This window comes from Condylostylus longicornis, unplaced genomic scaffold, assembly GCF_029603195.1.
Source record: "Condylostylus longicornis isolate FDR11 unplaced genomic scaffold, ASM2960319v2 ptg000110l, whole genome shotgun sequence".
In the NCBI taxonomy this organism is placed as follows: Eukaryota; Metazoa; Arthropoda; class Insecta; order Diptera; family Dolichopodidae; genus Condylostylus; species Condylostylus longicornis.
In genome coordinates this window covers 1,887,111-1,901,579 of record NW_026578078.1, presented here as the reverse complement: position 1 = coordinate 1,901,579, position 14,469 = coordinate 1,887,111, and the positions used below count along the sequence as shown (strand labels likewise).

At 24.3% G+C, this 14,469-nt stretch overlaps 2 protein-coding genes across 2 annotated transcripts; one reads left to right on the top strand and one right to left on the bottom strand.

Moving 5' to 3' along the window:
• Positions 1 to 360: 360 nt before the first annotated feature.
• On the top strand, positions 361 to 7,445 carry LOC129614481 (protein Cep78 homolog). Its single transcript, XM_055529085.1, has 9 exons — positions 361 to 387; positions 5,171 to 5,393; positions 5,497 to 5,684; positions 5,782 to 5,958; positions 6,014 to 6,185; positions 6,327 to 6,476; positions 6,594 to 6,705; positions 6,770 to 7,174; positions 7,421 to 7,445. Exons 1-9 carry the CDS (start codon positions 361 to 363, stop codon positions 7,443 to 7,445), a joined length of 1,479 nt encoding a protein of 492 aa, XP_055385060.1.
• A 681-nt stretch (positions 7,446 to 8,126) lies between these two features.
• On the bottom strand, positions 8,127 to 13,371 carry LOC129614516 (uncharacterized). The gene is made up of 5 exons (XM_055529164.1): positions 12,826 to 13,371; positions 12,375 to 12,738; positions 12,130 to 12,287; positions 10,892 to 11,092; positions 8,127 to 8,604 (listed from the first exon to the last, which is right to left on the bottom strand). Exons 1-5 carry the CDS (start codon positions 13,144 to 13,146, stop codon positions 8,392 to 8,394), a joined length of 1,257 nt encoding a protein of 418 aa, XP_055385139.1. The 5' UTR covers positions 13,147 to 13,371; the 3' UTR covers positions 8,127 to 8,391.
• Positions 13,372 to 14,469: the final 1,098 nt, after the last annotated feature.

Here is a 14,469-nt window from a genome sequence, read left to right as displayed (position 1 = left end):
TTTTATTACCGCAACGGCGGTGTTAGAAAAATTTAGGAAAAGAAAAATTTTCCCTTCCATATGGCAAAGCAGCTTTTTTTGTGTTCAAGAACTTTAAAAATTTAATTATGGGTAATAAACCGCAAATGAAATAAAAAAAAAATTGCTCCAAAACATAAAATAAATTTTGAAGATTTTCAGAAACAAACCAAATTTGTGTAGCCAAGCAACAGTTACAAAAAAAAAGTAATATTGGAAAACATTTATAATATTCGGAACCTTGTTTTGTGTATAAAAAATTTTACAATTACAACAGTTTGTACAAAAGTAATAACGTTCTGGAAAAACGCTTTTCAAACCTTAAAAATTTTGAATCAGAACATGAGTAAATGTTCATTAAGCTCCTCAGTATAACTGTCTTTCAATATTGTGGCTGACAAATGATACAGAAATTCTTCGAAAACTTTTCTTTGTTGTTTATTCAAAATTTTTTTAAAAACATAATTATTGCTTAATTTTTTTCAATCAATTTCATCACCTCTTGCAGAACTTCCTATAAAAACATTTAAATATTTTAATATTAAATAGAAAAATCTTAAAGTAAGTCAATGAATTCAGAGAAGAGAAAGAAAAGCAAAAAAGAGAATAGTGAATTTTCTAAATATATGATTTTACTGCAATAAACAAAAATCTGATGTAGTCAGAACATAACTCACCGCAATGTGTATTGCCTAGTTAAGTGAAAGCGTTACGGAATATTATAAAAATGACTGTTAAATACAACTTTACAATTTTTAGGGCATTAGCAAGCTTATAGTTAACATACCTAGAAAAATGTAAATTTGGCTCTTAGTAGAGTTTCGCTTTGTGCTACCCGAATTTCCTGAAATGCTCGCCAGTTAGTTTCTATAACAAACAGAACTCAAATATCAAATTTCAAGAAATTCCATCATTCCGTTCCGTAGATATGGTAAAAAATGTAAAATCGGCCCGTAGATCAGTTTTCGAGCGCTGATCTTTCCAAAAAATTTATATGTTCTTTGTTTTAATACGAAAAATTTAAATATTAAATTTCAATGAAATTGGTTGATTATTTCTCTTTATATACGCAATTATAATCTTTATATAGTATATTCGGCCCGTAGTAAACGTCCAGTTGCCGACACCTGATTTCTTCCAAAAGTTAGAAAAGTTAGGAAGTTTGAATATTTTATTCAAAATGTATGGAGTATTTTTTATGATTCCTGTCTTCTAAATTTCAGTAATGTAGTTGTATTACCACAGGTATTCGCAGTAGCTACTTATGAAGTGAATTGTTCCTAAAAACCGTATTGCTGCAATTTTTGAAGTAAAAGTTTGTTATGCAGTGGCTTATTTGATCAAATCATTTGATATTGATGATGCTTTCATTTCATATATTTTCTTTATTGCTAGAAAATATTCTTATAGACCTTTTAAAAACAAGCAATATTAATTATTTGGAAAGCTTTACAGTTATTCAACATTAAAATATAAAATTAATTAAACATTTATAAGTAAATACAAAAAATGTATTAATTGGTGACTTTTTAAATACGACCTAATCAAAAAACAATACAATTTTTATGCATTATTTAATAAACATACTTACTTGCAATAAATTAAAACATTTTTTCCCGCACAAACTAACTAGTAAATGTCTTCCGCACAGTTTTTATATCCTTACAAACTGAGTTTTTATCAGGTATTATAAGTTTATCATCGAATTTATAACACTAAAAAAATAATAGTGTATAAAGCCATAAACACATTTGGACATAGTTTTAAATAAAATTACCTAAGCTCAGCAAATTTTATAAAATCTTATGTATAATATTATAAATTCATCGACAAAGTGATTGGAGTGTTTATGTATATATATCACACAATTTTGAAAGTAATTCGGTCGTATTTCAAAAACTTTTCGAACTAAAATACAGAATAACTTTATAAAAACCGATCTTAATAAATTGAGATTGTTTTAGGCCATATCACAGTTTTTTCGATGATATCTAATAATATTTATTCAAATTTCACATTCAGCGCCAATTGCCCGAATAATTTTACTTACAAGTTCACCATTTAAAAAGTTATAATGCAACTCTTAGTTGGGACGATTAATTGTAACTGCTTTTGTTTTTAATTATTTTTCTTTCTCTCCGTCGTAATTAAAATTTATAATTCGTATAATTAAAATTCATATGAATTTGAACTTTAATGACATCAACATGACATTGTATGGAAAGTACTCTAGTAAAATACCAAGCTTTTCAAATACATATTCATATAATAACAGAAGAAAATGAGAATGTAACCAGTAAGACAAGGTCTTCTTAAATTCCAATTAATTTTTATCAATTTACCTCAAGGAATAATATTCGTGTACATATACATGTACTGTATATATGGTATTGTAAAAAAAATGTTACTTTTTTCGCAATGAAAATGTTAAAAATTGATTTAATTTTTTCTTAATTAAAAATTTCTTATTTAATGGTTTTCATAACAAACGTACTTATAATGCAACGGAATGGTAGAATTACTTACAAAATTTTATTAGACTTAAAATATGTGAGTTTTGTAAAAAATTCAAAAATTTATTAACAACTTTAAATAATTATTTTAACGATGTGTATATCCTAGCCCTACATACTTTATATATACAACAGGTAAGTATACATATTCTGTTATGTTACACGCTAATGTAAAAATTAATTAGTATTTCTTTCTTCTGTATAACTATAATTCATTTCGTAATGATTTATTCAAGAAAAATTTACGTTACTTGTTTGAGAATTTATGAAATAGAACTTCATAGAACTCAAAAAAATTAAGTGCGAAATGAAAATTGTGAAAATGCGTAATTGATGAAGAAAGTAAATTTTAACACAAAAATTTTTTTTGGAAATTTTCTATCAAAAATAGAACAATTATTTAACGACTCAATAACAAATCTAATGTAGGCATCATATGATATACTTAGAAAATTCCTCTAAAACGCTTTTTAGACACATTCAATAATTACTTTAATTTACCCCCTTAATATTTCCCAAATATAAAAAAATAAATTTCTTATTATAAAAAACTAAATCTTTGATTCCACTTTCACAGAAGAAAATTTTTTGTCAAACCACAGTAACGTAAAAATTGTAGAAAAAATGGTATTGATATGGTTGAAAAGAAAAGATAAAATCTAATTGCAGCATTAATGATGAAAGGTAATAAAAATATGAAAATAAATATTTACTTATATATTATGTACATTCTTTCATATATATATATAGGACTCATCATTCAACATTTTTGTGCGTTACCTAATGAGCCTCAATAAATTGATGATGACTATTAAAAAGTTTAGAATTTTTTTTCTACACACAAAAAAAATAAACTTTTTCTATGTGCCATGCACATTACATATAATATGTATAATAGAAAATGTTTGCATCTTCACAGAATTACTAAATCACACAGGGTGCATTCCTTCATAAGAAATTAAAGAAAAAAAACTGTGTGATAGCAAAATTTTATTTCCTTCACTTATTTTAAGAAAACCCAAAAGAAATCTTAACACAAGAGTATATTAAAATTTTATTTCCTTTTATTTCTTATTTTAATGTTATTTAATACCCGATTCAATTCAAGTTATATATACATAAACTTACTCATAACCGCTGGTACAAGTTCCATACGAAACTTAGGAAAGAAATAAATATTTTCCATCGACTTGTAAAATGCATCTTTTCTTAAATATGAGTTGTCAATTTTAAAAAATATTATTACAGATTATTCTAGAACTACTTCCCAAAATATGGCTATTTCAACAAAATGACAGAACTTCATTTGCACACGATTTTGCAAAAATCATGAATTCCAATATTTTTTGACGCTTGAATTCCAATATTTTTTGACGTTATGAATTTAATCTGCAACTTGATGAAGTCCTTTTCTAAAACATGTAAGAAAAAAGTGATTTTTATTTATAAATTATAAAACATCAATTGAGATGAGTTGTTTTAATTACATATATGACTGTCATTTGCAAACGGAAGTGATATCAATCACGTGATTGACATAATAGTCAGATTGATGACGTTCTGATACTCGTAACATAAAACATAAATTATAACAGATTTTTTCGCAATTTGCTAAAATTCAAATAAACTCAACTAGAAATTGAAATTTATTGTATTAAAAAACTTTTATTATTTACTATTTTGAAACAACCTGTACCCAATAAGGCCGAGAGCAAATTTAAAACAGAAAAATTGTAAAAAAATATGAATGGCTTTTATACATAGAGATAAAAAATATTAGAGACAATAAACAAAAACAAAACACTTGTTGTGTGTTGAGTATAGAAAAAACCTCGTATATAATCAACGAAATTATTAATTATATAGTTTTACAGTTATAAGCATTTTACTAATTGCATGCATTTACAAAAAAATTTATATAATTTAAATACGTATAGGTGTTTGTCTCTTTTTATTTATATAGAAATGTTAGCCTGAAGGTTTTAACCACCTACTTTACTTCTTTACAATTTTAGTATACAATTTTATAGATATACATAGAATTTCAATTTGATATGCTTGAATAAAAGAAATTAATGTATGATTGATTAATTATTAATGCATAAATACATATAACTAACGGTAAACATTACATAATAAAATTGATAGATAAAATATATTTGGCATCACTTCTTCTGACAGTTAAATTAATAAATTTACTAACAATATAATATACAAAATATTAAAAAATTTGCAAATTCATTACATGTCGCAGTTTCAACAAAGTGAATGTTAAAACTTAATGAGCAGCCCATAATTCGTCAACCCTTCGATGACCCTCAATATCTTATAAATTCCAAACATTCCAAGTATATTTTTCGGTAAAATTATTGTTCAAAAGTCATGTTCTATTATTATAAAAGGAATTTCTAAATTTTTGATTAATTTTTAAAATTGTTATTGTATTAAAACAAAGTAAGTAAGCTGTTTCAATTCAATAATTATAAAAATTCAAATTTGAATAAAAAATTTAAACAATAATTCAATAATAACGTTCACAATATTATAATATTCTCTGCCCTTAATTAATCAAATAAAAAAGAAGCCATAATTAAATTGCAAAAATGTTTAATAATTTTAATGTTGAAAATGCCATTGAGAAGAAAACAAATCGAATGAGAAATTTCCATTTTCGATATCAAGAATTATGTAGATCAAAAAATTATGCACCAATTCCGGAAGTCACTATGAAAAGTCCATCGTTATTAGATTTTTTTGGAGATCGAATTCATATTGAAGACTGGCTATTAATAATAAAATCATTGGTTTATGATCAATCATTACAAAATATAACATTAAAGTTACGAAAAAATCCCGGCCATGGTAAATGAAAAATAAAATTAGAGTTTACATTTTCATTTAATAAAATTTATTCCACGATTTTATTTTATATGTACATACATATTATTCACATATGTATATATAGTTTTGGAAAATCTTAATACAATTAAAAAGGCAAGAATGTTAAAAAAGCAACCAGTAATATGGACAAGATTTATATTTTGTAATTTAATTAATGCCGTTTCAAATAATATTGAGCATAATCAAAATTTAACAATATTGAAATTGGAAGGTTTACCTATAGATTACGAGTACCTTATGTTAATTGCTAAGGTAAGTTTATTAAAAATTCGAATAACTGGATTAGAAAAAAAACTTAAAATGTTTTGCACTATGCAACCAGTACTTTATATTATTAATGAAATTTCAGGCGGTATCTAAAAATGAAAATTTGCAAATTTTAAGTTTTAATCGTTCCTCCATTAATGATCAAGGTTGTGATATAATCTGTAATGCTGTTAAATATCGCCGAAATATTGAATTTCTTAGTATGTCTCAATGTCAATTAACAGGATCATCAGGGAATCATATTGCTAACATGATTAGAGTAATATTTTTTTTTAAATTAACTATTTTCAAAATATTAAAACATTTTTATACAGTTACAGAAAATTTATCGTTATTCAGATAGTTGGCAGAATGCTCTACGTTATAATAATGTAGATCCAGAAAGTATACCCGGTTTACGTTCAATTATTATATCACAAAATAATATTGGAGACAACGGAATTGAAGCAATTACTGAAATTTTGAAAGATGATGCTTTCATAAAGGGTTGAAAAATTTATTAAATTCTAAAAAAATTGTTATAATTTCGAATTTTAAAAACTATTTTGGGTGGCCCTTTGATATTTTAATTAAAAAAAAATAATTAATCACTACAACCATTTACACAAGCAAATCATTTATTTTCAGAAATCGATGTATCAGAATGTGGTTTGACTGATGCTGGTGCTAAATTTATAATTGATTGTTTAAAACTTAATAAAACATTAACTGAATTCCGTATTAAGAGAAATAATGAAATTAGTAAAGCACTTCTTCAAACAATTTATGCTCAATTAGGTAAAACTAGCATTGAAAACAAAGAAAATTCTGAACCAAAAAAATTAAAGGAGCCGATAATAAAGGAAAAAATAGAAATGTTAGAAGAACAAGCTAAACAAAATACAAATTTGATAGAAAACCTTTATGAAAAAATTAAATATTATGAACGTAAGTTGAGTGAAGATCCACAACCACCTGAAGGCTACACGCTAATAAAAACTGATGAACTGGAATCAATTATAAAAGAGTAATTAAAATAAAATAATTGAATTTAATAAACTTTAATTAATAAAAAATATTTTCTCGTTAAGACGTGACGAATACAAGAATAAAGCTATTTCAAAACTTAACAGCAGAAAAGTTTTCTATTTGAAGAAAATGCGTAAAGCTCTTAGTGAAACAAAATACAAAGAAACATTACGATTTCCTAAAACATCGAATAATTCCCATTCGCACCATATTCTTGAAAGCCACAAAATAAAACGTACTCCTCCTCTATACAATAATTTAGTAGGAGGAGGAATTGAAAAGTCAATGGGCGATACCGTGCAAACTCCGGTTAGCTATCAAAAAAATCAACTGAGCAAGCAATCAGAGGAACAAAATTTATTCAAAATTTTCAATGATATGAGTGGTGGTGATAATAATGATAATAATTACAATCATCAACAATCAAAAAATGCACCACCCTTTAGTGGAATTGATGAAGCCAAGAGGTTATTTAAACAAAAAAATAAAACTTTTATAAAGATTAACAACAACCTACCTTAAGACTGAAATTTTACTTGAAATTGATTTCAAAAATTATATGCTGCAGTTCAGTTAATAAAATCTCTGAAATCACAAGGATTTTTCTAACAATCTCCAATTATGAATATTATGTGAATTAAAAACTAGAAAAATATAAAAAAAACTGTATGCAATACTTTGAGCAATTGATTTTTATTACGAAAAAATTATAGCGTTAAAATGAAACGACCGAATTAAATATGGAATATATTAATTATGTATGAGAATAGATATTTGTCAACAATACGATTTTAACACCGCCGGTCTTTTGATCGGTTTTGCCAGTCAGTTAAAAAGTTAAAATATTAAAATATTGCTTCTTTACTTATTTTTATATTTTCGGAATTTCAAAATTCCGTGAGAGAATCGTAAGAACACAGTGAATAGAAAATCAAAAAGCGTAATTTTCCAATTTTCCAAAACATGAGCAGTAAATTTTTATAATTATTTTATATTTTTTAATTTTTTAATTTATATTGCGTATGAGTAATACAATACAAATCTAGGCTTTTCTGTCAGAACATGATATCTGCATTATTAAACTTGTTTAACTTGAACGTCCTATTGTAAAAAAATTATTTGTATCAATTCTTCCTTTGCATTAACATTATCAATTAACACCCTATTTTTGTATAAAATCTTAGAGCAATGTTTCTCTCATACTATCTTTTCTATAAGCTCAAGATAGAATATAAGCTTATGAAAAAGATAGTAGAATCTTAAAATGATTTTGAAAAAATTTGATACTCCTTCAAAATGTTACTACATATGAGAATGAAATTGAAGATTCCACACTCCCTTAACTTAAATATTTCTAGATAAATGAAATAACTCAGCCCTTTTTAAATAGTTTTGCTAAAATAAAACAATATTGCAATTTATAATACTGTATTGAACAAGATAATTATAATTGTATTTAATTTTAAATTTTTTCCAAATAAGTTTTTCTATATTTACTTATATTTTTAAAACAATTAATAATTCTTAATTAAGAAACATTTAAATAAATAATTTTACCAATTTTTTTTCTTTCCTTTATGAATTATATCATATAATTTAATGTACATATATCATATAATTTAATGTATGCATTTATTCAAAAATACATACGAAACATAAATTGTTTTGGTATGCGATAATTGTCTTATTCTTGCACGGTAAATGTCAATTGTTTACTTCGACTACTTTCAAAACGATTTGGTGTTTTAATATCCATTAGAGCTAATATACCAATAAATGTTACACCAGTTATTAAAGCTGTAACAAAAATGCCTGACCAAATTGGAACTGTTGTAAAATCAACACAATCATAAGCGTCACTAAATTTACCAACTCCTTCTTTTAATACAGGTTCAACCTAAAAACAATTACAAAAAGTAATTAATTTGTTAAAAAATGCTAGTAGTAAATTAAGGTTTTTATTAATAATTAAATGTACAATTCTTCAATAAACAATTATAAATAATTGTTTATATTTGATGAAGATAAATAATTATTAATTAAATTATTTATGAACATAATATTTATTTAACTTTTAAGATATTTAAATTTTTACACTTTTGTATAAGTTAAATAAAAAATGAAAATACAAAATGAATTTAAAATTTTCTCCCACATTTGGTTTAATGGAATTTTTATGAATAATAACAATAGTAGAGAGAATTATAATTAAAATTAAAATTAAAAATGAAAATATAGAAAAAACTAATAATTTTCAAAAATTAAAAAATAATATTTTTTTGGTTTAATTGTGAGGCTTGTCCTTTCATTTTCATTATAAACCTCAAAAAAAAAAAAAAAAACTTTGATTATTTTGTAATTTTTTGTTTTTCTTAAAGAAGCATTTACATTTTGTATTACGTACTCGTATAAGATGATATGAAAATCAATCTGTTAATTTAATCTATTTTATATTATTTAGATAAGTACAGTCGGACCCATGTAAAGACAACTCGCATTAGGCAAAACTTAAAATTATTTCTAGGTATTTCTTTTTTTATTTCTTTTTCTATTTATTAGGTAAAACAAAAATTGTTTCTACTTTTTTATTCCTAATTTACGGGCTTATATACAAACAAGTTACAAACAAAAATCTTTATAAGCCCGCAAATTTAATGTATTCATCTCGTCTTCTTTATGTCGACGTCCTTTTATAAGCCATAATCGTACAATTTTGTAATAGGTCTGACTCTATACAGTTTGGTGTAAACACTTTAATATAGATCTAACTTACTTTTAAAGTTTGTGCTAGATTTTCTTTAAACTACTTATATTTTAATGAAATACCCGATTAAATGTATTTGATTCAAAATAAATGTACGAGTACTAGCCTGATATCTAATATTTGAAAGTGTTAATCTATCTCTTGATAATATTATAATTCCTTGCTTTTTGTAAACTTTACTTAATTTTCCCACAACAATAACACATATTATAAGTACAGTATGTAAACTTTAAACATTTCCCTCTGAACTCGCAAAATCATCATCACCATCATTATATTATTATTGTATTTTATTATACAATTTTATTATAGCAGTAATTTCAAAGAAAATTAAAAAGAGAAAAAGATTTTATTAATGCTTTTTTCACCATATTTACTTGCATATCTATTAAAAGCACTCATTTCATTTTATTGTAAAATTGTGATAGGCTTTGTATAATTTTCTATACATATAAATATGAAAATAGTAAATATGAAAACAAACATATAATATTTTCTCACGTCATAAATATTATCTAACCAATCTAAATTTGATTCTCATTACAAAAATTAAAATAATATTTATAAATTCTCTAACAATACGTTAAATGGATACAATAGATGAATCTAGGAAAAAAGAAAGATATATTGAATAAATTTTCATCAACATTCACCAAAATATTTCTGTACATACTTTTAGTGTGTGTAATTTACTACCGGAAAAGATGTCATGTACTTTGTTTGAACTCTTTCAATTATTAAAATTTATAAAAAAAAAAAATAAGTTAAAAAATTAATTATAATTTTAAATTGTTTCAAAATATCATACATCATACATGGAGATGAAGTAAACTAACACCATCTATGTATTTGCATTTGTAGTTAGTCGTATATAAGAAAAATATCATTGTAGTAAAATTAAAATAACAAGATATAAGTTCTTATAAAATATTAATAATATTTCATTGAACTACTACCGCTAAACGCATGTCATTAACTTTTATTTGCTAAAATTGAACAATCTTTTTAAGGTGAAAAACCAGTTCTAATGGAACAATTTAAAAATACTGTTGCAATTCATTAGAAAAACTGAATTGTAAGCGAAGATTTCTATTATTAGAAAAAAATTATTGGAAAATTTTGTATATCTAAAATTAATTTTTTGTTAATGATTATTATTTAATTTATAATTCAATACTACTTATGATAATTAAAATTTTAGATTATTTGAATACTCCTGTAAAATTATTAAGGCCTTTAACATATTTCTTTATACAAATTCGTTGAAAATATTAAAATATGTATATTAAATTATGTTTCACTAAAAATTCCTAAAATCGTAATACTTATAGTTAATAAAATTATTTCATGTATGGTCAATGACATGGAATATATAAGTGTATGTATTATAGTATCATTTAAAATATTATTAAATATTTACCTGATAATCTTTAATTACTAAACTTGTTGAACCATTCTGAAATACTAATTCATTGTGTGCACATTTATATGAAAAACCAATTGGTGCTGATGGTGATTTTGATATTAATGGTAAAACTACTTTTGTTTCACGATATTCAACTTCAGCTTCACTAATAGACCAATAGCCACCAGATAATGGAAAACGTATACGAACATATAACTAAAAATAAATAATTATTAAATACATAAATATATTATAGTGTTTACAATAAAAGTATAATAAATATGGTTATAATTGTTATAATTATCATTAAATGCAGGGATTATTAAGTTTCATTTTCCTTTTTCAGCTACATATATACTTATTTACATTTCAATTCGCACTTCATATTATATTAAAAAATAAAAATTATAGAAATTACAATCTTAATAATCTTGAGAATTTAAAAGAAATTTTAATTCGATTTTAAAAAAGTACATATTAATGTTGGTCAAAGTTATTCTATTCGCAGAAATATATAAGAAAAGAAATTTAATATTTTCATATGGATAGCATTATAAACTTTATAAAATTGTTAAAAGGTAAAAATGTACTTTGTATGTTCTTCAAAATTTCAATTGGTCGACATATTTAAAATTCCTAAAAAAAAAATTATTTGAGTGAAACGTGCGATGATGTGACATTAATAAAGTGTTAAAGTGAAACTTAAAATTCTTTGTTTCAATAATAAAACATTTAAAAAATTCCTAATCTGTGTGTGAAGATGATAAACTTGACTTTCAATTTTTTGAATCAACTTTAGTAAAACGTATTTTCCTTATTAAATTAATTAACTTTTACTTGCTTTAGAAATTTACAAATATATACATAGTATACTTTTTACATATTACAACTTAGACAGCATTAGAGTTACATCTTAAAGTTTAAGAACATAACTCAAATTTTCTGCTATTGAGTTGGAAAGTTGGAAACTCAAATTTTCTACTAAACTCTGATTTTTCGGATCTATTATTCAGCCTTAATAAAAATGTTTGAATTTCTTTTAAGAGAAATGATCAAGTGAAATATTTAAACTTCAATTGAATGAAATTGAATGAATTTGAACCCCATTCAGGAAGTTTATAGAAAAAATATGTAAAACAAAATCAAAATAAATTGAAAAAATTTTAATTAATTTCAAACATCTTCTTCACTAACCATGGAAAGCTAATGCTAAAAGAAATATTATGAAAATTTCCATTTGAAAAAATTCTTACCTTGTTGTTATCTAACTTAAAATGAATTATTAATCTCACATATTCTTTTCTTTCATCACTAGTAACATCACCATGTTGTGATAAATTAAAAACTTCTGGTTTATCATTGAATTCCCATGTAAAAATTGGATCTACAGTTGTGTATAGAAGACTTTTATCTAAAATTCAAATTCATTAACAAAAATTCATCTCTTAAATTACAAAAGTAAAAAATAAATAAAAAATCGAAAAAAAAATTCAATTACTTTTTTTAGCCAAGTAAACATGGTCCATTTTCTCTATTTCTTCAGTTTCTTCCTCTATCTCTTCTTCTCTACCTTTCTTTTCATTTTTCTCTTTTCCTTTTTTATTTTCTAAATTAGCACTTTCTATTTCGGTTTTTCCTTTTTCCTCATCTTTGTTCTCTTTTTCTTCTTTTTCCTCTCCTTCCTCTTCTTCTTCTTCTCCTTCATCTCCCGAAACATCTCTTTTATAAATATAATGATTTTCTTCTGCTTGAGTTGAGAGAATACCTAAAACTTTACCCTCACCATAAGTTGAAACAGCATCTCGATATAATGCACCTAATTCAATATCTTGTTGTGATGCTGGGCCTACTAAAGTTATTACCTAAAACAAAAATTATTTTCGATTAAATCATTGAACTGTTATATATATTCTTTGCAACACTAACAGATCTAAATAAGATTATTTTACCTCAACATTTGAATTAAAATCGACTGGTTCAGCTGGTAAATGCTCTTGTGGTAAATATACCCAACGATTTTGTGAAATCATTGAGCTAAAATTCGGAAAATTCTCTTTATTTAGTTTTGAAGTTCCATTACGTACAAATAATATAATTGCTTTTGCTTCGGAATACATTAAGGTTAGTGAACGTTCATTCATTGCTTCTAAAGCTGGCAAATTTTCATGTTCTAAATTATTGTGACCCCATAATAGAAATGGTCCATGATAATTACAAAAACTATCTTTTATCAACAATGATAAAAATATTAAATAATATGTTTGTAACATTTTTGGTTCTTTTTATTTTTTTTATTATATTTTTTTATACTGAATTCAAAAATATATTTTCTTCACTGACTACTACGAAAAATCAATTCAATCTGTCATCCTTTATAGCAATAGAAAAGTACAGAAGTAAATGCCGACATGCGCAGTTTATTTTTGTTTTTGAATTTGTTCTCTATTAAAACTACCGCTTGCGTCTTGAAAATCTTAAATAAAATCTTTAGTTCTAAACAACTGCTGGCTGCGATAACTAAAGTTACATGATTATTTCAACTCGCTTTTCTATACATTACTTACCTATATTGTTATATCATCAATTTTAATACAGTTCTAATTTATAATCTATTAACCACTAAATATAAAATAACACCAATTCCTTAAAACTCTCTTATATTCTTTACCGACTCATTAAAGATTGACAAATAATTTTATTCAATATTTTTCAAAAAATTCCATTTACAGAACAGAAGCTTTTCTTTTGGAATTTTTGAATAAAATAAATGACAACAATCAGACTACTAGAATTAATAGCATTCTATTCACCCACTAAAAACGTATATTTCTTAAAAATAACTTACACACATATAAATACATATATATATAATCGTATATCAAAGGAGACAAGTGAATATTTGTTTATATTTACATTTAAAGTCACGTGAGTTTAAATTGAAGTGATACTTCGAATCAAGTGGGAAGTTATTTTTATTTGAGTTGTTCAATATTTTTCTTAAATGTTTGTATTAAATTTAATTTTTAGAAAGAAAATTCTATATAGCATGGAAATTTCAGCAATTGAAGTGTTTTTTTGAAACAATTTTAATTATATTGCTTGCTTTAGTTTTGAGGGGTTTAACGGTAAGACATATTTTTTTTATTAAATAATTTTTTCAACACTTTAAAAATTCCGTTTTTTTTTGGCACACACCATTCAAACAAAATTAAATTTAGAACCGTTGCGATAGTAAACTTAATTACGTCATATAAATCGGTGGTCCTAAGTGAAATCCTTATAAATGCTATCGTATTTGTATAATATGTGTAACATACAATATATAATAATTGTATTATACATATGTATATGTTTAGTTCTGAGCTTGTATATTCCCCATATGTGCTGAGCACAGCTAAAAATGAAAGTTATCAGTTGCAAACTTCAAACTTACTTTTATCTTCTGTTTTATTTAGTCTGGAAAATTTGAAAAAATTACAACTCAAGTTATTCCATACAACATGGATCTGCATTTAATTTTTAATTCTAGAAAAATAATCCTTTTTAGGATATCTTGTATTATGCACCTGTTATTAATTCAATTATAAAATGGA

Excerpts from the sequence above, each read along its gene's own strand:
- LOC129614481 (XM_055529085.1), top strand. The coding sequence starts at position 361 with ATGAGTAAATGTTCATTAAGCTCCTCA. Across the intron at positions 5,959-6,013 it reads ATATTGCTAACATGATTAGA|TTACAGAAAATTTATCGTTA; the intron begins GTAATATTTTTT and ends ATTTTTATACAG. Across the intron at positions 6,477-6,593 it reads AACAATTTATGCTCAATTAG|AAAACCTTTATGAAAAAATT; the intron begins GTAAAACTAGCA and ends CAAATTTGATAG.
- LOC129614516 (XM_055529164.1), bottom strand. The coding sequence starts at position 13,146 with ATGTTACAAACATATTATTTAATATTTTTATCATTGTTGATAAAAGAT. Across the intron at positions 12,288-12,374 it reads TGTTTACTTGGCTAAAAAAA|ATAAAAGTCTTCTATACACA; the intron begins GTAATTGAATTT and ends TTTGAATTTTAG. Across the intron at positions 8,605-10,891 it reads TAGTAATTAAAGATTATCAG|GTTGAACCTGTATTAAAAGA; the intron begins GTAAATATTTAA and ends AATTGTTTTTAG.